At 31.5% G+C, this 27842-nt stretch overlaps 1 protein-coding gene across 10 annotated transcripts in view; it reads left to right on the top strand.

The window, feature by feature from the left end:
- Positions 1-27565, top strand: part of LOC139491857 (uncharacterized) — a gene marked incomplete at its 5' end in the record, with an annotated part of 34327 nt that extends 6762 nt beyond the window's left edge. For 2 of the 10 annotated variants that reach the window (XM_071279761.1, XM_071279757.1), the window contains 18 exon segments: positions 1615-1732; positions 3844-3861; positions 4670-4695; positions 5179-5319; positions 8706-8801; positions 9506-9564; positions 10649-10798; positions 14022-14105; positions 14901-14951; positions 18791-18890; positions 19535-19687; positions 21057-21162; positions 22299-22384; positions 23294-23366; positions 24520-24608; positions 25360-25429; positions 26015-26155; positions 26715-27565. In XM_071279761.1, the coding sequence (XP_071135862.1) occupies positions 1615-1732; positions 3844-3861; positions 4670-4695; positions 5179-5319; positions 8706-8801; positions 9506-9564; positions 10649-10798; positions 14022-14105; positions 14901-14951; positions 18791-18890; positions 19535-19687; positions 21057-21162; positions 22299-22384; positions 23294-23366; positions 24520-24608; positions 25360-25429; positions 26015-26155; positions 26715-26816 (1663 nt within the window). 10 annotated transcript variants of the gene reach the window in all.
- Between the last annotated feature and the right edge of the window lie 277 nt (positions 27566-27842).

The raw sequence follows: 27842 nt of genomic DNA, 5'->3' as shown, positions 1-27842 counted from the left end.
TATTTACCCACATTGTGGACGAGCATAAATTCCAACATTCATTTTAGCTGGGGTGATTATTCAAAAAGACGTTTTATTAAAATTACCGGAAAAAAAGAGTAAAACATGAGCTGTTTCTTTGAAGCATGCTTAACTTGGAATACAGGCATTCGTACTGTTTAGCTTATAACTTAGGGTAATTTCGTAGCTTTTATAGGAAAAATTATACTAGTAATCGAGAAACGCTGCTAAATCAAATGCAAGTTAAATGTACAAAATGTAAGGTCCCTGTTTTCCAATCATTTCGGAAACTATTACGATAGCCAAACTTTTAAATTGTGATGCATGTACACTATTTCGTTAACAGCATGTTAATTATAGTTTTTAATTTGATTGGAATTATATTTGATGTTTTTTTTTATAATATTGTTAAACGCATGAAATTTGAACATATGTCTTTTTCTATGTTTTTATTTGTTTTTGTGTGAGTCTTAAAATGGCTACAGAATTATTAGTAAAAGCATATATAAATTATGTACCGTCAAGATTGACTTGCATTATTGAATTATCAAAGGTTAAATAGTTATAATTTTAAATACACAGTTTAGAATTTTTTTCGATAGCCTTTCTGGATTTTGGGTCCTGAATGCTCTCCAAGTTTGTACTTTATTTTGCCTATTCTTTAATGTTTTTGATTTGAGCATTACTGATGAGTCTTAAAGTTTTATAGATGAAACGCGTCTATCGTACACACAATAAATATTTCTATCCTAATATCTAAGAGTCTGATACAGTAAAGTGTGAATTTGTTTGCGTGATGCTTACTTAAATGTATTTCGTATTTGTTTTTTCCGATTGAGGGGGGAAACGTCCACTTACGTAAATATTATCTAAAACAAATATGGAATCGGGGATAAAAAATTAATAAAAGAAAACCTCGTAAAAGGTTTGATACCGTATTAGAAATCAAGAAATTCCAGTACTTTTAAAGTATATGATACTATGAATAAAATTATTTTTATTATAGTTTTTTCATTTCATTTGAAGGACATAAATGTTAATGATATAAGCAACTGTATTTACCATCATTTGATCAGAAGTATAGATGTAAATTGTATCGTTCCGTCAGCATAAGTCAGCATTTCAATTTTCCCACGGACCCCTCTTTGGGTGTCGTATATCCATGTCTTACGATATGCATTATATTACAGGCTTTATATATTAGAGAGAAAAAAATACTGAAGTTGTCTCTTTAAATCTTATAATTGTTTGATTAAAAGAAAATATAAAAATTCAATAACACTGAATAATTTATGTATAATACAAAATCTATTATATATTGTGTAAAGATGGTTAAATGGGTTTATGTCACCAATGCAAACAAAGTCAAAATCTGAGCAAATAGAATGTAAATGGGATTTTTAAAAAATGCAATAGATTTTAATGAACGTATGTCAATATATTGTGCATTTGAAAAGTGGAACTTGATATAAATGGAGACAAGGTACTGGTGCCCCTATTATCAAAAAGAGAACAAATCATTAGTTGTAACAGGACGGCAACTGGTTCCTATAAGACAATCACAACCTACGGACAAGGTAATGCTTACTTTAATATGTTTCTACTGTTATTTAGGTCTTCGACATTACTGAAAAAAGTTACAGTTCCAAAACGTCACTTAGATTCGTTCGCTGGATATGAATATACCTTAGGAGCAAAACGTGGAGTTATTTTACATACAGATAGATATCAAGTAAGTGGAGTTGCAAATAGTCTTGTGATGCATCTCATTTCAGTAGGAATAAAAATTGATGCAGGTGTTACACAGCGTTTAAAAAAATCATTGAAATGATTTCAGATTAGCTCTTACGATAAACGTTGTATACCTTATGTCATACGTTTCCTTCTGCGATACTTATAAACACCTATTTCTAGACTAAGTGTTTTTCTGTGAATGGCATACATAATTTTGATATAATTGTGTTACTCTTAAGAATAATTTCCAATAAAACATGGACTCTTATAGAGTATAGAGTCCTGAGAACATTAATAGATGTTAATTCAGTTGATGTAAGCAGAATAATTTTTGCGTTTACTCTTTCATTCTTTTTGTTGTTATATAATTCATATTAGCGAATATTTAGGTTTAACATTTTCGAGTACAATTTTCTCGAGGATTAATTTATTTTTAATTGTGAGATACTGTCTCCCATTTGGAAAATATTACTGTTAAAAAATGGTAGAATTATTGCTTAGATGCTTTAAGGATGAATACACACATTGTTAAAACTTAAAACACATCACTACATGTCTTTACACTTGACTGAATTAATAAGTTTTACAATGCATTTGTTCACTTGAAATTATTCATTATTCATCATGATTGTTATTCTGGAACATATCTTTCTGTAAAAACGTCGTCCTGAATTCGTATCAACTCTTCGTCATCGGACATTTAGCAAGCAATTTGAAATTATATGCACACTAATCTATGTAAATACTTTAGTATATACATGTTTGCTATGTTAGAGCTTACATGTATTAGAATGCTCTCTTGTTATAATCTGTCATATATGTTTGTAGTTTCTTTACTTGTTACTCGACGTATACAAATACCATTGAATGTTTATTCTGCGATTAAGGGTCGATAAATTCAATTGGTGTATTATTGCCTCTTCCATTTCACACTTACATTAATGTTTTTGTATACTGTCTGTAATTCATTAAAAAAAAACCCACACGTTCAATTTTCATCTGATAAATTGTAAATAAATTATTAGCAATTATTAGTAAAAGGAAAAAGGACAACCTATTTTTTTTTTTAAAGTTTACAAATACTACCGAAAAGTACATGCTGATCTGAAATTAAACTATGAACTATCAAAGGTATCATCATACGCTATGTGAAAGTTGTATAATTATAACTTCGCAACCTTTCCTTCTTGACGTCTTCAAAAATTCTTAAACCTAATTGCAAAATTCATAATTTTATGACCTTTCATGGTATTGCTAATCGCAGTTTACAAGTGAATAAAATTCTTCATGGGTTTGGTACTCAATAAATCTAGATCGCATGAATTATTTGCAATATAATGAAATTCAAAACAGTGTGACTGTGGCCATTGATTGACACATTAAATTCATCCATTGACTGGGACAATTTACATGAACGTTTGTCTGTAACGACCACTTTTCACGACGTACCTACGATAGACATTTAAACCAAAGGTTTCTTAAAGCCTTTAATTATAAAATAATTCAAAAATTAATCAGGAATAACCTTTATGTTTTGATTTATATAATTGATATAAATCAAAACATCGTGTTATTTCTGATTAGTTTTTCGAATTACTTTATTAAGGTGTTGAGAACCTTTGGTGACCCCATAGTTTAATTGTCTTTAAAAAGTACATAGTGAGCAGTGGTCGTTACATACAAACGTTCACCTAAATTGTTCAAGTCAATGGATGAATTTAATGTGTCAATCAATGGCCACAGCCACACTGTTTTGAATTTCATTCTATATAGTCAAAAATAGTCATTTCCTTAGTTATTCCCTTTATGTGTTGCCCACTAAATGTCATCTGAACAATTAAAAAAATATATAACTTATAGTAAATCTGCAAGATAATTTAATGTTCTATATGACAGTATAGTTGGAATATAGAAAAATGACATGACAAATTATAGAATACAAAAAATGATGTAATCCTACCCCTACCCCCTCTCCCACACCAACCCAGAACCTCCTACATGTATCTGTAGAAAGCTTGCCTCTTCTTTCCTGTTATATCCATTAGACGCTTAACACATACGCCCCTCTAACACTGCGTTCTGTCATAGTTGACTTTTCTATTATTGCAGACAGATGGCGCTCTGAAGGTATAGTAGAACATGCTCACATTTGTATAGATGCTAGTAGAGTGTGGTTTTAAGTAAACGACTTTTATATTTCACAACACTTTGTGTTTTGTGAATAAATTGAATTGTCAAGGCATTACTGTTTATGGTTCAGATTATCGCGCTATTGAAAGATTCAGTTAAAATATTATTCACATTGGCAGCCGTCTTGAATTCGCAACGGCATACCGTCGCAATATTCATTCGAACATTTACCTTTTGATGCAAATTATTACCAACAACTTATATTTAATAGTTCAATGTGTTTTCAGTAAAATTTTACACTCTTCAAATCAAGACATGTATATGTCAAGCCCTCTAATAAATAGGCACAGAAAGTGTATGTTTACGTATTTCACAATTGGGTAGACCGTAGTTCAGGAGGATAACTCTTTAAATCAGGGATGCGTTTGAAAAAGTCTCATGTATGTATATTTTAAGCATTTACCTAAAACAGATTGGAAATAATCTATGTAACCTAGAAGCTTAGAATATATTTATGAAAATGGTTGACACAAACGAACTGATGATTTTGAGAGTTATTTCCCTTTACCTAGGTCCAACTCATTATTTTTTCTATTTAAAAAATTACTCATAGATTTACCTGATCCATAACAGTGATAGACCATACATACTTTGATCACATTTTATAATTTTAGAAAGATTCACAACTTTAACACGAAACATACCAATCAATGCATGCCTATAATTAAATTTTATACCACACTTACATGTATAATGTCATATATCATCTAATTCATAACACATTATTCATTTTGTTTTCTTTCAGTGGGCAGGATCAAAAACATTGGACTCGTAAGTATAGCAATTGTCGTATATGAGACTAGTTCTACTAGTCAACTCTGGGTCTGTACACGTGCATTATAATGGCAATATTCAGCAGCTATAATGAATGGTCAAAGATTGCATTTGATACTTTTTGAAAGTAGGCAAAGTTATATAAATATTTTAAAGAAGACAATGGAAACGAAAACAATTTGGGAGAACTTTAGTATTATCTAGTGTGTGAAGTAAAATATAATTATTTCATAAGTTAGTATTATATATAACGCATTTACATGAAAAAAACTAGATACTAATATCCTCAAGTAAATGGAAGAAATATAGTATATATTGCAACCGTGACTGTTTCTGATCATTTTCTTACATAATTGAAATTCATTTGAAAAAACAATATTAATTTCTATGTCATTTGGTATCTTGTGGAATGTTATCTCATTGGAAACCATGCCACATTTTCTTAATTTTATATTAACAATATTTCCCCCATTATTGTAGCTTGAGCCAGCGTGATAGACTAAGGGCCGAATTAGAATACATGGAAAAATTACGTGGCATAAAAAGACGACGTGAGGTTCTTCCTCATAGAGCACAACTCGATTTGTTAATGGGAGGCAAACGAGTGGACCTGACAGAACGGTAAGTGGTTCAACGTCAATTAGGAAGCCCTTTTTTTTTGCTTAATTTTTAAACTTGCTTTTGTAACATCTCAAATGGTATGTTAAGTAAGTATACACAAATAAAAGGGGTTAAAATTACACAAAAAAAATATTGTTTTAATTACGTTAAAAATATTGCAATTGGTAAAAAACAAGGTATTTGTTTTACTATTTCAATCTTCAAACGCTCATAGGGAGAAACTAAAGGTGATATAATAAGCTGATGTTATAGGGATATTCAAGGTGGTATACATATAGGGCAACCCCATACGTTATATTCATATCAATGGCTAGAAGTGGATGTAAAGGCTATTAATTTATGATTAAAAGCATGCTAATTTAAATGGAAAAATATAGAATAATAGACTCCACGCGGTAGTCTATAAGATTAAATTTTCTTTTGTAATTTTTCCAGTAGTATAATTATCCACCTTTATGATTTTAATTAATGCACATAATGGTCAACTCGGTATCGAAGGGGATTTAAAGATGAACTTTTTAGTTAAAAGATCTTTTATGTGTGTTTACAAACAATAGGTATTCTGTAACCCGTTTGATTGTAGATTGATAGAATATGTCACAAGGTTAATCCTGTAGATATACCTTGTGTCGACACAATTTGTATCTTTTTACCATTCACGTAAATACTATGAATATAAATTTTTAATTAGTTAAGCGTGTAATTCTGCAGTTAAGTTAATGCGTCACAAATTTAATCACTGCACGTTTGTATGAATGAAGACTTATATCATTAATGCTATCGTTGCATACTTCTACGTCATTAGGTCTTTGCATGGTGGAAAATTGTCTCATTGGCGACTATACCAGATCTTCTTATTCATAGAGATGTACAGGATCATTCTGAAATGTCCATCTGTTTTCTTGCTAAATGGAAGAATTTGTTATTTTCTCATGTAGCTTGATATACGGCATGATTGTTTGCTCATAGTATTAGATGCAGGGGCGGATCCAGTCATTTTAAAAAGGGGGGGTCCTAACCCAGGACAAAAGGGGGGGGGGGTGTTCCAATCATATGTTCTCATTCAAATGCATTGATCGTTCAAAAAAAGGGGGGGGGGTTCCAACCCCTCGGAACCCCCTCTGGATTCGCGCCTGAGGTGATAACCTTTTGTTGCTTACATCCACTGTAATGTGGACTCTGGTGTATAGTTATCTTATTGGCAATCAGTGGTGTGTCAAGGGGGATGTATTGGGGGTTGTAACCTCATTTTTTAGACAACTTATAAATGCATTTGTATGGAGACATATGGTTGAAAACCCCTTTTTATATCGCTTGTATGTGTTGGAAGGTGTAATACCACCATTGATTTTCCCCTATTAGTCTTTGTTAAATTTGCACTTTTCAAAAAAATGTGCAGAGTTTATCCTTGTTTCAAATGAATAAATACTTGGCATGAGTAAAGTTTTATCCTGTCCAGTTCTATAGAAAAAAAATTCACATAACATTTCATTGCATATAAGAAAATAACCATCATTGGAAGTTAACCAATCAAATTTCTCTCCTTATTTTATCTGTGTACAAGGTTTAGTCACCATGTTACCTCAAGATTACAATTTTTTTTTATAGAAATCCCAAATAAAAAATAATGGTGTTTTGAAATACCCAAGACATATGTTTATGACACAGAAATGGTTTTACTGCAATAAAACGTAGGATTAATTACCTACAACTGTCAAATTCAAGGGAATATTTTTTTCGACCTACTTTCGTACAACCGGATGTGACATACCATGATTTGGTGGTATTACACCTTGGAACCACCTTTAAAAATGTTGGGATCTGCGCCTGGGCAATTATACCACATCATCATATTTTTATATTGATAATTTAGAAACGAGTTATTGGCCATGTTCACTCTAGGGACGCTTATTATTGGCCATGTTCACTCTAGGTACGCTTAAATAGGAATGGCACACATATATTAAAAGCTAATTAACATTCGAAACGGAAAAAAGACTGCCTTGTGCTTAAACCGGGGCAAAACGGCCGACGTTGGATAAGACAAAACGACAGACGTTGGACAAGACAAAACGACTGCCTTGTGCTTAAACCAGGACAAACCGACAGACATTGGACAAGACAAAACGACTGCCTTGTGCTTAAACCAGGATAAAACGACAGACATTGGACAAGACAAAACGACTGCCTTGTGCCTAAACCAGGACAAAACGACAGACATTGGACAAGACAAAACGACTGCCTTGTGCTTAAACCAGGATAAAACGACAGACGTTGGACAAGACAAAACGACTGCCGTGTGCTTAAACCAGGATAAAACGACAGACGTTGGACAAGACAAAACGACTGCCTTGTGCTTAAACCAGGATAAAACGACAGACGTTGGACAAGACAAAACGACTGCCTTGTGCTTAAACCAGGATAAAACGACAGACGTTGGACAAGACAAAACGACTGCCTTGTGCTTAAACCAGAACAAAACGACAGACTTTGGACAAGACAAAACGACAGACGTTGGACAAGATAAAACGACTGCCTTGTGCTTAAACCAGGATAAAACGACAGACGTTGGACAAGACAAAACGACTGCCTTGTGCTTAAACCAGGACAAAAAGACAGACATTGGACAAGACAAAACGACTGCCTTGTGCTTAAACCAGGATAAAACGACAAATGTTGGACAAGACAAAACGACTGCCTTGTGCTTAAACCAGGATAAAACGACAGACGTTGGACAAGACAAAACGACTGCCTTGTGCTTAAACCAGAACAAAACGACAGACTTTGGACAAGACAAAACGACTGCTTTGTGCTTAGACCAGGACAAAACGACAGACATTGGACAAGACAAAACGACTGCCTTGTGCTTAAACCAGGACAAACCGACAGACATTGGACAAGACAAAACGACTGCCTTGTGCTTAAACCAGAACAAAACGACAGACTTTGGACAAGACAAAACGACAGACGTTGGACAAGACAAAACGACTGCTTTGTGCTTAGACTAGGACAAATCGACAGACATTGGACAAGACAAAACGACTGCCTTGTGCTTAAACCAGGACAAAACGAAAGACATTGGACAAAACAAAACGACTGCCTTGTGCTTAAACCGGGACAAAACGACAGACTTTGGACAAGGCAAAACGACTGCCTTGTGCGAAACAACTTCATAGACCTTTGACACGACAAAGAGATTGCTGTGGCCCTGAAATTGTCTGTTTATCTTCGATTTATGTTTTTTTTAATCACTCCTTGTTAAACTTTCTCACCTCTCTAGCGAAAAAAAAAAATCTTTACAAAATAAATTTAGTGAGTGACTTACATGTGATAAAGTATGATAATACAACATAAGTTTCAATATGATTTTCTTATTCATATTGTAGATTCGACATTCAAAGGGAAATACAAAAGCTGAAATCATTAATAATGCCACAGAATGCACGTGACTTGTTCCACGGGAGAGGTTTCACGTTACCAGAGTGAGTATAATATCCCATTGTCATTAAATACATTACGTGTTTAGTTGGATTGTCGTTTACTTGCGCTAGCTGTCTACTATTCCATGTGCTGACTTTTGTCATTTATTTGCTGTTCTAACAAGGCCCAGTGACATATATTCCATATATTGAAACAAAAAAAACTATCAATACATTCAGAATATAATTGCTGCTGATGATGATGATGAGAGGAACTAAAAGTACTAAAAAACGCTGATATGAAATCTTGCTCTCTTACAAGATAATATCGACATGATCCACTTACACAATATTCAGAACATTGCAACTAGAAACCCAATCAAAGAGGTCGACCGGAAAAGGGGGGGGGGGTCGATAAACATGATGATCAACGAGCATGATGAATATGCATTTTATTTTTTAACTATGTGCACATCGATTTATTGAATGATTGTTGTTTTTTAACTTCATTTACAGCATTTCTGACAATAATATCGGTCAATTTCTATTTGTGGTGGAATCCATAGTTAACCACCGATCTTTGACAGGAAAACTGGCAATCCTGGCTAATTAAGACAGAAGTCGTACTTCCCCGTCACGTATGTTGTTGAAACTCACAACCTCAGTGTTGACATGTTAGTGATACAGTTCATGAAATGCTTATATCAATTGGACCCCGAGACTCCCAAGTTAACATCGAACTTTACAGTATATTTTTATATTTTCAGTCAGCATGCATCATTAAAGCCAAGACAACAACCCACTTTAGATTACGAAGATGATGACTGTAAGTAAAGATCAGGCTTCGATTTCTAAAATCACCGGTTTGATCATGACTTTTTTTAATTATTGAAACAAAATGAAAACTGTGCAAAACCGGGACACAAATCGAGGTTTTGATTTAAAAAAAACCTTAAGCTAGATAGAAAATAACATAGATCTGTGTGCTTTTTGTTATCTAACTTGATAAAAAAATACTCGAACTTAATTTCTATTAGAATTCTATGCTAGTGCCCTTTTAATATAATACTATCTTAAACCAATGGCGATGATAGTTGTTAATCAGTTGGAGAATGATGTCTTATTTTTATACAAGTTGACCAACAAGACCAAATTTTACAAACTATGCGGAGTGTTGAAAGATATATGGAGGAAAGCCAAAATAGCTTCATTCCTTTCCAAAGTGGGATTACCGCCCTTTTCCCTCCTGCGTGTGCCTCCGCATTAGTCTGAAATATGCTTAATGACTTTTACCTGTGTGTTACGGAACTCATGAACGGTTGCTTTGTAAATTCTTTGTATTTTTTATATAAGGTTTTAAAGAGTTCAAGATAATAAAATCTGGAATTGTTTTGTATTTAAATCGCGGAAATAACCTTTTCGTGACATATGTGAACGATGTCAAGCGAATATTTCCAGGAATAAAAGTACAATATCTTTCTCTAACTTTTTTTTTTATGTATCTTAGAAAGTTTGGCTTTTTTGTTTGACGTATGTCCAAACTATGAGGGTCTGGATTTATAATTTAGTCTTTTAGATAATTTTTCTCTATATTTGCCAACTGTTCGCCATTCTTTGTAGTTTATCATAAAATTACCCTCTTCTCTTTTTTTGCTTATTTTTCTGTTCTGTCGTTTTTTCTGTCCTGGTTCCCAACATTTCCTTTTCTGTAAACCGCGTTAAGACCCTGTAGTATTCAGACACGTTAGTCATTTTGTGGCTTATTTGATAATTGTTTTAGTGAAGTTGTTCTTAATCAAACCCTATATTAAAAAAAAATGATGAAGTTCCGTTTACAATCCGGACGTCCTAACTACAGATTCTCAAAAGATGATTTCATGTTTATATGTAGTGATTCTTCTTCATTTCAGTATTTAGTTCTGCACCTGCATCTCTTCAACGTCTTCCAAAACACACAATTGATACAGATATTGGTTTCTTAAAATCTAGAACAAACATCGGAAACAAACGAGCAAATGAGAGCCAATTACCACGAATTAGTAATAGATCTTCGACTATAGGTACTTACAGTTGAATCAAATCATTTGAGTGGTGTGGTTGTATCTAATAACACTGTTTTTTTCTGCTTTTGCATTTTAACACTTTCTTCCTTTTCTAAAAATAGACTATACATAGCATGTGAAATGAATGCAAGCAATAACAAAATGAGTTGAGATGCTGCTTATCATCTTCGTTCAAACATCGATAATATATTTTATTACTGAATGAGTCCGATCTGATTGGGCATGACTGCAATGGCAACGTTATTTAGGAATGTTCTATGGAAAAACCAATACTTATCGATATAGTGTCACGTGATAACTTTATCGTAAATAGGCATCATGAAATCAAAGTTGTCAAAAAACATTCTAATGTCAATCGGTGAGTTAAAAAGTTTATGAAGAAATTTATTCACATATACCTCGAACATGGTGACATAAGTGAAGTAACTCTAGCTCAAATTTTGTCAATCGAAGGTTATATATTGACAAGATGATAAAAAAAGATAGTATAAAACTTTTTTATCTTTGAAATTGAACCTCCATGCATTATGTTGTCGTAGCAGCCATGCCAAAACAGGTTTATATATACATATATATATATATTATGCACTTTAGATAATAATTCGTTACATCTTAAACGTGTCGTCATTCATTTACATATCGAAGGCTAAACAGTTATATGTGATTGAAGCGAATTGAAGAAGCATTATATTTTCAATGTACGACCGTTATTATCACGTGACTTTTGAGAATGATATAGTATTCGAGTAAATGATGTTCAAAATTGGAGGAGAGATATTTTAGGGTGAGTAACCAATTATAAGTAAATTAAGTGAAAGAGAACTTCTGGGTTATTTTTGTAATCTGATTTTCTCAAGTCATGGGCGCAAAATTGACGTGATTTATCGGTTTTATAAAATATTGTATACAAGAATAACAACAATACCAAACTCCAAGACAATTCGAAAAGGAGAACTCCATAAAAAATCTGACAAAACGAAAGATAGCAAACAATAGAAGAAATATCCCAGGTCAAACCTTTATGTTCAGTAAAACAACGACTTTATCGAAATTATCTATATTCAGGCCTAACCCAGAAATACTCTTTAATGGGTATGTGGATTTAATCAATATACGGACATTAAACTTGTTCTAAAGAGTTTCGTTTTATTTGGTTGAACTTAAAAAGACGGTATATAATTAGCTTTAATGTATTATTATTTCAAAGAAAACATCATACCGAAATAAAATTAATAATTTTCATATTGTGTAAACACAACAACGTTAAACGTGCATTAATCATCATAACCTATTGGAATTTAACTTGATTGGGTGTGGCTGGATATAAATCGAGGATTATGAACATCAAAAGCGTAGACTGAGCAACACAAACTCAATCAAAAACCGGAGAAGATCTTAAATAGTCCAGAAGGGTAATCATCCCCAGTTCAATTTTGTTTCACAGGATTGATCGAATAAGCATTGATGAATACAGGAAACAGTTGTACACAGCAGCGTTAGCAAAGGTACTATTTCTGTACCAAAAATGTAGTACTGGAAATCTACTTTTAATATTCAGTACTATTTTGTTACTTTAAAATTATTGTAATAGTTAGGTATCTGTATTTAACAGTACTTCATTTGTGCTTGAAATTTAAGTAATACAATATTTCTATTAATGTTATTACACCGTTAAATTTTCAGCACTTTGAAAGTTTGTCTATTTCATATCTCTTAAAGTTATGATTTTCAAACATGGAATATTGGGATCACTGTGGATATTTTTTTATACCAAAATGTTTAGACAAAACAAGTATTATATAATACAGGTACCTAAATATCAAATAATTTTAAAGTAAAGAAATAGTACTTAATATTAAAAGCAAATGTCTAGTACTATAGATTTTCAGTACAGAAATAGTACCTATGCAAAAGTAGCAGTGTATACAGCTGCTCACACATATCATTTAAAACAACTTACTTAGCCAAAGATGATCTCCCGATATACATGTGAATCCCCTTAAATGAATCGAAATCAATGGGTAGATACTCGTAAGGGTGAAGTAGCATTTGCAAACTTTTAGAATTTTGGATCCTCAATGCTCTTCAACTTTGTAATTGTTTGGCTTTATAATTTTATTTTACATGAGGGTCACTGATGAGTCTTATGTAGACGAAACGCGCGTCTGGCGTACTAAATCATAATCCTGGTATCTTAGATAACTATTGCAAGCATCATTATTTTTCTTCTTTTTATTGAATATCCCAGGATTGTGTATCAATATCATCTACATCCATTCAAGTTAAATTAATCGAGTAATAACTTAATGCTATCATGTAACATACGAGCACTAATGTTTGAGGCTGAGAGTGAACTTTAACAAAAATGTGTTGTTGGCCCTAATAGTGTTTGGATTCAGATCGAAATGGAAAAAAAAATGTACAAATTATTTAAATGGCAAGGTCTATAATAAATGTCTGATATGTTTTGTTACAAGACACTTTAAGTACTTTAACAAATACCCCTCTAAATAACTCACTTGAGTTAGCATTTACTAGTGTCCCAACTTAGTCTGGACCTTTACTGGAAAGACAATATATTTAAAATTTTATGGTTATTTGACACTCGTCTTTCTGTTTCGAAGATGACCAATTCTTTTTTTTATAACCAGTTGATGGATTTTTTCTTACAAATTAAAGTGAACTCGACTCATATCAAGATGAAAATCATGTAAATACAAATTGATTTTTTTAATTTTATATTAAAAATCTATTTAAAAGGAATAAAACTAACTCAAATATTCCTCTCTCGCCACTTTAGAACAAATGTCCAAAGAGAGACATTACTGCTGACATCAAAAAGGGAAATACAGATTCTGACGATATAGTATCTGACTTTTCTATTTGATATCCTTTTAACAGATAAACAGCAATTGAGAATACAGTAAATATTTAGACCTGGTTAGCGACATTTACACCCCCTAATGTTAACATTTCGTTGATGTATGCATTCGTTCTGAAACCAAACGTAGTGTGCGATATAGCTCACCAAATCACAGGCATGACATTTCAAAGAACTAAAACAATCGTGTTGGTTTTATTTGTGAAATAATATAATGAATGAATGATTAAAGAAACTTAGAAATCATATTGCTAAAATTCAACATTAAATCATGAAATATTTTTCATTTTGTTTGGAAAAATTTACAACTCACCAGGTGCTTTTTCTTTCCTCATTCAGGCCTTGGTTCATCGTCTCCAGTTTTACTGTCCAAAGAAAAGCGCACAGTTGATCAAATTAAAGCTAGAATAAGCATACCAACAGGTTTGATCTTATCAAGTCGTTCATAAAAAAAACTTTGACATTTTGAACTTTAAGAAAGAAATGATTGATCATGCTGTTTGGTTGATGCTAACGCCATATGTATAACTTTGGTGATGGCAATAAATATATTTTTTATGTATCATGTTGTCTTTGTATATTGTTTGATTGTTTTCACTTTTTAAATTCTGCTTTTAAGCCTTAGTTTTACTATAAAAACTTGCAGCAACACATTCCTAAAGTACAAAATACTAAATCTAACCTATAACTGTCTTTTACTAATGACATAGATATCATACTTTTATAAGTTATGGATGTCATGTCATTTGTATAGACTTTTTTTTTTTTATTGAAGAACAATGCAATAGATTAAATAGAATTGTGCACAAATATCGGGAAAATTTTGTTGCAATGTATGTGTATAAGCTTTTTCTGTATTTTTCAAGTCGAAATGAAAGTCATCATTGGAACGTAATAAGGAAAGACTAAGACTGTTAATTTATTGTAATAAATCAAATATCTAAAATTAAAAATCGTTTGTATGATTTTTTCATCTGAATTTATCAATTTTTAATTATACGCCCCTTATACCTTTTGAAAGATTTCGAAAATATAGATGTAACGTATTGGTGTCAGGTTGACGTAACGCATCAAATTGCAAACTTTTTGTTTGGAGTAGATATACTTAGTTAAACAGTTTGATATCTTCGTCCTCGAGTTTTATCACAATCTTGTATTTTATACTATTATTTGCTGATTTTTTTAAATGGAATCACGATATTAAAATTTCTGTTACAGTTGTAGATCTAAATAAAATCGGTCATTTGTCGAACAAGAGAACAATGTCGTGTATGTATATAACGCATGCGCACATTAAAACAATGATGACTTCAACGCACGAGATTTTTTACGTTCTTGTTTTTGATGTGGAGTGTCGCATATTTGTTTAGCTCAATATAACACCTGCTGTATGCTTACCTACTAGTAGATTGAACTAAACATTCATTTAGCTCTAGTTTATCAGAAGAGAGCAGAAAGATATTAAGTCGTATATTTTGAATGTAGTTGATGGGAAATCACCACTATTCTCAAAAGTGCAACAGTTTAACCCAGGAAGAGTTGAAAGATTTTCCGAAGAAGGACCATGGACACCACGATCAGTGATCCGGTCAGGTACATTTGTTCCACACTTTCCAGTATTGTGAAACTAATCAGCATTGTGTGCAGCATTATATGACGGAAGTGCTTTTCCATCTAATTTACAAACAGTATTATATGACGGAAGGGCTTTTCCATCTAATTTACGAACAGTATATTAAGTTCTTTTCTTTTGATGTACAAACAACATTAGTGTTATGTAAAGTCGTTGTGAATTCAAGAAATGCAACAGCCTTCAACTATGTTTTTTGTAGAAACCTTTTTTAACAAACAAATCCATATGAAGCTGCCCCTCCAAATTATAGTCATATTGCATATTCTTGTTTGGAAGTCCACTAGCTTTTGTTTGAAATTTGCTTTACACGGAGAACACCTTATTTCAGGATTTACAGTTGTATATACGTGAACGCTTTGCATTTCCTGGATATGTCTAGTATCATAGTTCTCTATTTAAAACTATATATTATGCAAAAGAATCTGAAACGTCTTATGGGAGAAAATATCAATGTATTTTGTATACACTTAACTATGACAAATAAGTAAGTGTACTGCCTTGTTTGTCTAACTACTACGCATTCGTCCTTCCGGTAATCGAATATCAAGCTCTTTAATAATACATTAGTAGGGTAATACGATGAAAGAATTTTAAGGAAATTTCGAGTTGTTATAGAAGTCTCTGTGACGAATGTTTATTAAATACTTATATGCTATTTGAAGCTGCATATTTATCTCTTCTTATAATTAAGTGCTGTAAACGAGCATAATCTCAATTCTAAAAACGTAATTTGGTTTCAAAGTTAGCATTTGTACACGTATTTAACTGAAAACTGTACATACGTTTCAGTGTACCAGCATATTCAAAATGAATGAAAACGAACACTTTTTCTTAATGTAGGCCTGTCTTTCTACCTCAAATAAACATTATATTAGATTTATAAGTTACTTTCATCTGCTTTGCACAGAGATAGTTTGGTTATCTTTGCTTAAATCACTGCCTTATCAGCTCCATTACAAGTGCTTATAAGTTATCAATAATAGCGCTGAAAGATGTAAGTTTTCAGCACGTTTGAACTTTGCTTGCATTTATTTGTATAATGTACATACATGGTTAATCCTGTTTGGTGCAATTTTTGGTACATCAGTATTGTTTACAACATGATTTTGATGTGATTTTTATTCAGAGCGTGCAGGTTATTCTGATATTCAATTATTTTTGGGAAAGGGTAAACGTATTTTTTTTTACAAATTTCTGCAAGAAAATAATCCTATTTCATTTTTTTTTTATTTTTACTTGTATATTTTCCTGGTGCTATGTATAGAGTATACAATTATCAGACTTTTGTTTGTTCTAAAATTATGTTTAGATTGATCATTTCGACTACAGTTTTGTAACGAATGATTTATAGAATAATTTTGTATTTTGATGAATTATTCTTCTTGTGATTCTCGGTTGTCATTACTTTTAAAGACTTTATTTGAAATTGACTTACTTGTATTGTAAATCTTTTTTGTTGAGTATTCCGTTAGTTAAAAATCTCAAAGGTAAATTAAGATCATAAAAACGTTAAAATCAAACGTTATCGACATATAGAACATGCTCTTGACTTGATACTGTCATTTTCCGAGGAAAAATTAGGAAAAGGTTGATAAAACATGGGTTTATAGCTAGATAAACCTCTAACTTGTATACAAGTAGATGACATTTCCGTTATATTGACAAAATTGGAAGAGCAACCCAAAACAGACATAAAAAGTAAACGTGACAATATTCGGGATCCAGTAGTCAAAACTGTGTATACAGTCATAACAGATTTATACATGTATGCTTGCCTTTACAAGTAAACCACAAGAAAGAAGTAGAATAGTCCTTGTGGTAGCATTTCCTTGTGTCAACAATACGATATTGAATTACTGTAAAAGAAATGTGAATTCAAAGACCCCTGTTTTAGTAATGTTATTGAAGACTCTAGAGCAAAAAAAGGTCAATAGGAGAAAAATAAGAATGATAGATGGACAATACGTAGTAATAGAAAAAATTGAAAGACGATGTCGAAGGAATGAGAAAGAAAGAGAGATATGTGGATATATATGAATTGACAAATAAATTCTGCATTGCATTGTGGAATGTATTATAAAATCTTGTATGCCTTTAAGAATATTACATGTATACAGAATGGTATTTTAGTTAACTGTGTGTATCAACATTTAATGTTGACGTGTGTGTCTTCGTTTTATTGTCAACATTGTTTGTGAACACAGTTGTGTGTTGTAGTGTTGATATGAATAAAATTATAGTTCTGATTTAAACAGGTAAATCTGTTCTTTTTGTTAATAAGCATGACCTTAATTCTGCTTATTACACAATTGCAGCTTATTAACACTTGAATGCATTCAAGCATATACCTTTAAGATTTCTTCCCAACACTTTCTACAGGTTTAAACTTCGTGTTAATATTAAAATAATACGGTAATGCCAATCAAGTTAACATGTATATTTTATATTAACCCATTTTCAAACTCAATACGTCTCGAATAAATGAATGTGACATTAAAACGAGGTATAAAAATGACCAAAAGATAAATACCTGGAATAGATAACTAAATGAGTAGTGTAAATACAGATGAAGAATAACGATCGATTTGGCATTCTGTGTAAGTATACATTAACAATTATGAAAGTTAATAACCATTTATGATATTTGTTTGCATGCATTCATTTCATTGCATTATTTATTGACTTCTGAAAGTACTGTGGTTCTATTTTCTTAATTACTCGTACTAATAGCATGGTCGAATTAGTCTAGTCTTTTTCTTTGCATTTTATACTAGTATATAAATATATATATGTACTGCAGATAGCAGCAATCAATCAACTAAATGCTTAAGATTAAATTTATATAAAAAAATATTGAAATGCACATTGTTTTTGTATTTAACTTAGAGGTTGCTTGAATTAAATGGATACGAAACTGAGTATGAATTGTGTTAGCACAGGCAATTATTAAAAAATAACGGGTTATAAGTGACTTATATATTTCGTAGAGGTTTTATTTTTGAAGAAATTGGTTTCATTGTTTTGCCTGTCCTTTAATATCAGTTACTCAATCACGTTGCATTTTCGACCACATCCGGTCTAGGAAAATCAACGACAATAACTCGATGCATAATTATTTTACGTTGTTTACACACAATAGGGATAAGATTAAATGCTAATTTTACGCAGAAAAAAAAAACAAAATTGTTTATATAATTGATGTGATTGTCCAAACGAAGCATGGATATTCAATATTATATCCTTTCATTATGTAGCAGTCTATGGCATTTCGATCCGATAACTTATAATAAAGTTAATTTTCACTTTCGACTAATTTCAATATCAAGTGAATAAAACAAAATTCTTCGAACGACTATTCTTTCGTAATATTTAATTTCAAATCCAAACGAATTCTTTAGGGCAAATATTTTTTTCCCTGACAAAAATAGAAATTTTTATAGTAAAAGATATTTTTTTCTAATTATAATTGATTTAGGCATGACACCCGCTTACCTCCGACGGTCAAGAACAAATATACATCAGAAAGATAAATACTACACAGGTTTCCCAGACAGTAATGCACAAAAAGGACTGAAGTAAGTAGTTTTAAAATATTTTTTTCGGATTGTACCTTATTGTGATTGGTTAATGCATCGCTGACGTTATTTTGTTTTGTTAAAATATCTCTATCTTTATTGTGATTGGTTAATGCATCGCTGACGTTATTTTGTTTTGTTAAAATATCTCTATCTTTATTGTGATTGGTTAATGCATCGCTGACGTTATTTTGATTTGTTAAAAGATTTCTATCTTTATTGTGATTGGTTAATGCATGGCTTACGTTATTTTAATTTGTTAAAAGATCTCTATCTTTATTGTAATTGGTTAATGCATCGCTGACGTTATTTTGATTTGTTAAAAGATCGCTATCTTTATTTTGATTGGCTAATGGGAAAATGCTTAAGAAATTCGACGACCAAGTAAAAATAAAGTCTTAACAATTGGCTGTATAAGGGGAACAATACATTTAAAAAAATCATTTATTGATTTAAATTGCAAATTTTATTTGAATCGTTTCATTTTTGTCTCATAACGCACCCACCAAGGGTCAAATAGTTTCGTGAACAGGAAGACGTGTTTAATAGATATGATGTAATTGAAAATAATTTCACACAAACCTAAAATGAAGTTTTTTAAGAATATAGTTATGTCATTAACGAGAACTTTTCGTCTGATTTAGGGTAACTCCAAAGAGTGAAAACGTAAAACGAGTAGACATTCCATCGGCAAGCCAAACGCCACGGTTACCACACGATGTTACAGAGGAGACACCAGGACCTTTAGAACCAATGAAGGATCCATATCCTTCGGAAATAGATCTCAAAGCTGATCTGTACGTAATAAATAAAGTTATACTGCGCATTCATTTATTTTCGTGGGTACCAATTTTCGTGGTTTGAAAAACACTTGCATATTCGTGGATATTTAATTTCCAGGTTTTGTCAAAGTCTGCATTCACTTTTTTTTTAGAAAAATGTGCAATTCGCTGAATATTTAAATTGGTAGTTTCCCTGTACCCACGAAATCGATGAAAATTGGTATTCCAACGAAAATTAATGAATCCACAGTAACTTATTATGGTTATAATCTTATGAAATTATTTAATAATACATGATTTATATTAACATGATAAACAAACATAAAGAAATGAAGAAACGTAGATCTTATTTTCATATTTGATTTGTGTTCATAGTAGTCCAAATAATTATGACGTCTTGAAAGGCTATTATATTTTTTTTCTTTGACGCCTTACTTCGACTCGTCAAAGAAAAAAATTATAATAGCCTTTCAAGACGTCATAATTATTTGGACTATGTTCATAGTAGCTCTTTGATTGTTTCAGTAAATTTCACTTAGAACTTATTGTATGAAAATCTGTCAGTTGCTGAATACATACGGTGACCATTTATATGTCTTTTGTATATTTACGACTTATGTGGATGTAAACGATTTATCTTGTACATCGTTCATTAGGCCCTACCAACTTTTTGACTTAAATGCTTTAAACACGTGCCTGTGTCTGGTCTGAAATCATGCCACTTCTCCAACTTTTCAAACCTCGTTGAGCAACGGAATGTGTTTTGCAAATCAGAAATAAAATTAACAGTGGAAGTTATGGTAAAAAACATTCCTTCTACTTAGTCACTTCTGTGTATGCCCAACAATTCTTGATTGTTTAACATCAAGATATCGGTAGACCCGCCTAAATTGTATAAGTTCTGAATGTCGTTTGTTGATGTGTTACCTATTTATTTTTCGTTCATTTTTTGTCCTTAAACTAGGTCGTTAGTTTTCTAGTTTTCTAGTTTGAATTACATTTGTCATTTCGAGGTCTTTTATAGCTGACTATGTGGTATGGGCTTTGCTCATTGTATTAAGCATTACGGTGACCTATAGTTGTTTATTTTTGTGTCATTTAGTCTATTGTTGAGAGTTTTCTCATTAGCAATCATACCACTTTATTGTTTTTAAAGACTGGATTAGAAATGAGTTCAAAAACCATTAAAGTCGTACGCGTTCTGAATGGCTCTTTGAGCTTATGCTGCCGAAAAGTAAAATCACAAAAATACTGAACTCCGAGGAAAGTTCAATCGGAAAGTCCCTTAACACATGGCAAAATCAAATGACAAAACACATCAAACGAATGGACAACTGTCATATTGAATTACACAATAAAATTTATTCACCTGTTTTCTTTACAGTGCGGATGATGAGATTGAAGCTTTAGAAACAGCCAGAGACAGACCAACATCTTTACTTAATAAACCTGAAACACCATTTAAACCTGCCACTCCTAATCCATTAAAGGTAATTAATAAATGTTATGTCTCGTCCTTTGAAATATGAATGAACTAAGCCTCAGTTCTTTCGAAGTTTGGGAAAAAAGCAATTGTGCAATGTTTTATGTGATTTTCTTTTTTTAAGATGAAGTTATAATGTTTCCACATCACCCCTTGTTTGTTGGTGGGGTTCGTGTTGTTTATTCTTTAGTTTTCTATATTGTATCATGTGTGCTGTTTTTTGTTTGTCCTTTTCATTTTTAGCCATGGCGTTGTCAGTTTGTTTTAGATTTATGAGTTTGACTGTCCCTTTGGTATCTTTCGTCCCTTTGGTATCTTTCGTCCCCCTTTTTTGAATCAATACATCAGAAGATATTATCAAATACTATTCCTTATATGATCACAATAAATAAATGTTTCAGATATCAAAATAATGTTGTCCTCTTAAAAATTAACCCTTATGTAAATGAAAAAGTAGAAAAAAAACCTACATGTATCAAGTTCTGGTTGAAATTTAGGTATAGGCAACAGTCTTGCAATAACGTTCAATAAAATAAGTTCACAATTATTAAACATAACTGATAAAAAATAACTTGTTTTGTGTATAAATGTAGTCGCTTTCATCAAGTGTAGTGTGTCCCCTCCATTAATTGCGACTTACTGTGAGTTGTTTATAATGGTATAAAATGGCAGTTTATGAACAAACAAAATTAAATAGAGACAACATAATTAACCCATGATCGAATCTTGTGTTTTAGCAGTATTTTCTAATCAAAATTAATACAGGAGGCTATCGATTCGATTTGTTTTGCTAATAAATTTTGATGAAAAAAGTTTTGACTTGTTCTGCTGTACCTAAATCAATTATGCATTTAATGTATTCTTTGTTTTAGAATTCAACTATACGTCGGCTAATTGCACCTTATATCACTGTTGAATAATTTACTATCTTTTATATCAAATCTAAGTGAAAGAATTTCTGGAATCTTTCATTTTTAGGTTCATTGAAGAAGAGTGTTGGTAACTTTTGATCTCTTTGCTATATATAATGCTAAAGGTTACAAAGCACGTTATGTCTGCTACAAAGATTTCCCCTATTTTAATATTTGTCAAGTGATGTAAGACCAGAATACTATTTCATTATCTTTACACGTTCTGTTTTAGGGATCAGAACTCTCAAGAAAACTTCCAGAGGACGAACAAAAACTATTGAAAGAAACATTTAAAAAACTGGATACAGATTCAGACGGGTATGTATATTAATCTGAAATGCTGAACCGAAGTCAATACAAACATCGCTCACTTTTTACATTCTTAAAACGACGGATAGATATTGATCGTCTGAAATTAAAATATTAACATAAAGCTTAATGTGCTTCTATTTTAGCCTGCCTAGTAAGGTCAAACATGCATAGAATGAGTCAACTTAAGCATATTCTCATTAATGAAACGCAATAAGTCTGTCCTGGCTTTTAGCCTTCCTTCGTTCAATTATGTTTATCATACATCATGTCCATATATAGAATTTAGTGTACAATGACGGACTCGTGCGGAGTTTGTTTTAACATAGTAATAATATATGTTTCTTTTTTAAGAGGACAGACATTTTCAAGTTATATGTTGTCCAATTTTTATCTTTTTCTGAAATAAGAAAGAATTTTTGTTTTATTTACAATTATGATAATTCTTTGTCACATGTTCTTGGCGCTTTTGTTTATTCATTTCGTTATATGAGGGTTTGGATGGGGTTAAATGATTAAAGAATAATGCCCTTAAAAATGAAGATTAGAGAATGACAGGCGTTAATTGTTTGAAGATTAGAGAAAAAAGGATTGAATCTTTTGAAGATTAGAGAAACGGGTAAAAGTTAAATGTTTACAGAATAACAGACCCCCCCCCATCCAGACCCTCTTATATGGATTTGTTTTAATTTTGCAAGCTTTGCCAAAGGATATTCAACAATACAAAAGTATGTATTATTATTTGTTAGTGTTTTGTTATTCTATATTCTCTTTTTATATCTGTTCAATTCATTACTTTCTCCCTTTTGTCTCTTAATCGAATATAGATGCTAGTGTCGTGTTGTTAATTCTCTCAGTTCGTGTTATGTTGATACAACCCACCATTTTAAATTTATGTATTACACATCTATTTTATAGGCATCTCATGTATAACCAAGTACAGACACAGCTACCAAGATTATCAAGTCCGCAAGAGAGATTTCTTAAACAGGTAAATAAATACTAACTAACCGAGTATTTCATATCAACAAGATATTACATGCAAAATGTTAATAGAAGTAATGTGCATTTCCAAAAAAAAAAACTTCGCAAACCAAGGCTGAGTCAGGACAATGGTACAAAATACTAATATTGAAAGGGAATTAGTTTTCACATTCTAGTTCCCGATTTGATTCAAATTCTTTTATTAGATTTAAAAATACTAAAACGGGCATCCAAATTATAAAGTAAACAATTATCAATGTATGTGTGTATTTTAGTATAGGCGTCATCTAATTAAACATCTATATATAGATATAGGAAGATGTCGTATGAGTGCCAATGAGACAGCTCTCCGTCCATGTCACAATTTATAAAAGTTAACCGTTATAGGTCAAGGTACGGTCTTCAACACGGAGCCTTTGCTCATACCAAAAAGCAAGCTATACAGGCCCCCAAAATTATTACTAGTGTAAAACCGTAAAAACGGGAAAACCAACAACGGTTGAATCTTTTTAAAAAACGAGAAACAAGAAACAATCATGAAGCACATAAACAAACGACAACCACGAACATCAGATTCCTGACTGAGGAGAGGTGCAAACAATTGCAACGGGATTAAACGTTTTAATGATAACAAACCTTCTCCATTATCGAAAACAATAGTGTAACATCACAACATAGAACGACACACTATAACATATTAGTTAGAATGGCTCAACTCAATAAAAAAAATCAACGAGATCACACGGCCATATATAATATATGAAAAGATAATATAAACAGGCAGCGAGCGATTTTTTTAAAAATATTTTTTTAAGTTAACCTATTTGATTAATCGGTTTCACCTTATACGAATGATGTTTTTCGGGATCAAATCAGTAAAAACTGTTTTACTTTAAGGGTTGATATTCCTTTACTTTAAATTGGTCAACACGCCGAGTGCATACGTACCTTATTTATAACTAAGAGATTGAATTAAAAGTCGCATTAGTACGGATAAAAATAGGATAAAATATTGATTTAAAAGTCAACAATAAATCTGCGATATTATTAACTTTTTTGTCAAATGTTTTGCATTTAAGATAACTTTTTTGAATTATTATATATTGCAAGACTGTTTTTGTTATCAATTTCGTCAAATGTAATTCAGTATGTTTTTGTAGGTTTATGATATAACAAGTTCTAGTACATTCTTTGGTATAGAAGAGTTTATGACAATGTCAGCTCTAACGAAGCTGGTCAATGATCAAAAGTAAGTACACGTATAAAGGATTACACCTCTTTTTTTAGATGATGTATTTGACAAAGAAAAAAATATCTCTGCATGATAAGAACAGCTTTATTGCCCCTTTATATCAGAACCAAAGATTAAAGTTGGATTTGCTTTGTTATATAATACAAACTTAAAAGGTTAAAGGATTTAAAAAAAACTGATCAAAGATACAAGTCTAAAACGATGATACTGTGAACGATGCGCATTTTGACTACAGCGCTCGATTTAAAACAGTAGGAAGACCAACTTAAGTACAAATGTAAAGAGTAACAAGAGTCGAAAAATTCTGAAAAATTCTGAAAAATATTAGTAAGACAAACAATGCTAAAGAGGGGGTTGGGGTAAACAAACTTTTGTATGTTGAACAGTTCAATATTTTATCGACAGCTAATTGAAAAAAAATAGATGTATATTATTATATTTAATTTAAATAATACGGCATACTTCAAGGCTGTTCATACACTAATAAACCGAATACTCGAATATAAATTAGTTACCCATAATAGTGCCTGTATTTACAGGTTTATTGCACATGACATTGTAAGCCACGTATTGTTTGAATTATGATAAATATTTTACGATAACATTAATGCAAATTAAAGGAACAATCATATACATTGCACATATATAATGGTATTGATAATGTTTAAACTTACTAATGCATGCACAGTCAATAGACCAATTTAATGGTATAGAGTAATTGAATCGTCTTACTTTTGTCTTTTTGCAGAGATGCTGCAAAGGAGGCATTCACTAGTCTTGATTTTTCCGAACTTCATCATAATATAGTTAGCTTTATAGTAAGTATCTTTGTTTAACGAAAGCAGTAGGTCCAGTCAGTTCCCAATTAAGCATTCACAATAAATTCCATTACTTCAAAATTGAAAGGTATCCTAGTACCTTTTGATAACTATTTATAAGTTTTTGCGTAGACATGTTAAGCAGAACTACTTTAGTTAAGCTTTGTTTGTATTACGTTGGTATTTACACCCGCAATATTCAACACATATTTTAAATGTGTAATAAATTTTAGCTTAGAAAACAAAAAAAACGCTGGGTTTGACACACGCAATGACAAAACTGTCTGATCAATGTGGATAGACCTTTGTTGGACACTTATTCAATTAAAACATCAGTAGATATAGTTCAGTAACAAAACCAAACTCCATGGTAAATTTTTAATAAATTAGTCCCTTCAACTGATATAATTATATAATAAGCTTAATCAACCAATGGAATGAATAGAAAAACAACTGCCATACTTATGATTTGGTTTATGCATTTTCCAATGAAAACGATGGTTTAAGACTGATTTTGAAGCTAGCTTAACCTCCCACTTGTATGAATCAGTTTTATGTTAATATATTTCTTATTGTCGTTTTTAGGATTTATTCCAGACAGTAGATAGGCATCAGAGCGGCATAATATCAACAGATTCTCTACAGGAAGTACTTTGTGCAGCCATAGAGACAGACCTACGTTCTGAAACACAGTTATGGAACACTATAATAGATGTTGTAGATCCGGTATGGATAATTATTCTATATTGTACTTGCATGACCACAAATAAAATTGACCAGCTTGAGTAAATGTTTGGTAGTATTTCAAAGACTTTTTGGCATTCGTTATACTGTGTTATTCTGTTATTATGAAATATTTCATTTTTTTAAAATTTAATATGAGTATATAAGCTAACTTATCATATCAAAATTATTTAAATAATATACAAGTTGCTTTCGAGGTACATCCTGACTTCTATCATTTGATAATTTTCCAATATAATTGTTTGATATACCTATCACTAGGCCACTTATTAGCTTATTTGTATTTTTAAAATGATTTGAATGGTATTGTAAATAGTGTAAGCCTGCAGAGGTCATCCCGACTGTGTGACATTTGAAAAAATTTAAATACCCTACAATCAGTTGAGATCTCCATCCATAAAATATTATATTTTCTTGGTTGACATGTCCACGTGAATTATATGATATGAAGTACAAGACCCCAGGATTACATATTTCTAATTGAATTGGCCGACCTTTCGTTTTGACAATCAGTTATTATTATGTATATTATTTTTTTCAGGCTGATGGTGTTCAGATATCAAAAGTAGAGTACCTCGCTCACTTACCATACTTTTTATCATTACGGAAAACAGAAAAACTCCCCAAACCAACTCGAATGTGACCATAGAAAAAATCAATAACTTATAACGCTCAACTCAGATGTGGACTTTTAGACATACCAAAACTCTTTCAACTGTGATATAAACTATTTCTACAACTGTCTTTCATTTAGTATTGTAGAATTATGACAATGCTATTTCTGTGATGTATTGATTGTTCTATCAAACCATGTATTTATTATATCCATGTTAAAAACAAGCTATTATTTTGTATACTTTTTTGTATGATTAGTTAATGAGTAATAATTTATCATTTTTCTTTTGAAGGGAAGTACACAGGTGATAAGTAACACTACTTTGTATTTTTGTTGATTTTTTCATGAATTACCCCACTCAATTACGTAGCCGTTTTGATAATACCAGATCAAATGTATAGAGTAATACCGCATGTGAGATGTTTTGAATAGGAATTTACTTAATAGTTGAAAATGATCAAATTACAGTATAAGTAAATTTGTTTCATAATCGTATTGAACTACATTATGATTACATGTTTTTTTCATACTAGTTATCAATAGATTTCATCATTCTTGGATTCTGGGTACTTAATCATGACACGAATGATGTCGCTATAAAAATTCCAAAATATACCTATGTTCGTTTTTTATTCTTCGTTTTTTGGACATCTATACTAAATTGAGAATGATTTGTCTACGTTTCATTTTGATAGAATGCTGACATCAATTTTATGATGACCTTTGTTAAAATTAAGCGTACTTGTAAAGTTCGTAAAATAAAGTTTTGAAAATAATTGATTTTCTTTTATTTACCACAGGACTGTTATTTAAATAACATAAGAACATTTTAGTGGTTTTACAGAAATTTGTTGAGAAGAGAAGCATTAAACATAATTGAACTACTATTAACAAGACAATTTAAATCAATAACATGCCTTGTTCTTCAGTTTTCCTGACTCAAGATTTACACAAAGTCATATAGACATACTTTATTCTGGCAGGCAAAACATCAACCAAAGATGCATTTGAAGATAGAAATATCTTCCTCCTCTACCTGTTTTTTTTTATATA

This window comes from Mytilus edulis, chromosome 10, assembly GCF_963676685.1.
Source record: "Mytilus edulis chromosome 10, xbMytEdul2.2, whole genome shotgun sequence".
NCBI lineage: Eukaryota > Metazoa > Mollusca > Bivalvia > Mytilida > Mytilidae > Mytilus > Mytilus edulis.
The sequence above is the reverse complement of the archived record's forward strand: the minus strand, read 5'-3'. Positions and strand labels throughout refer to the sequence as shown.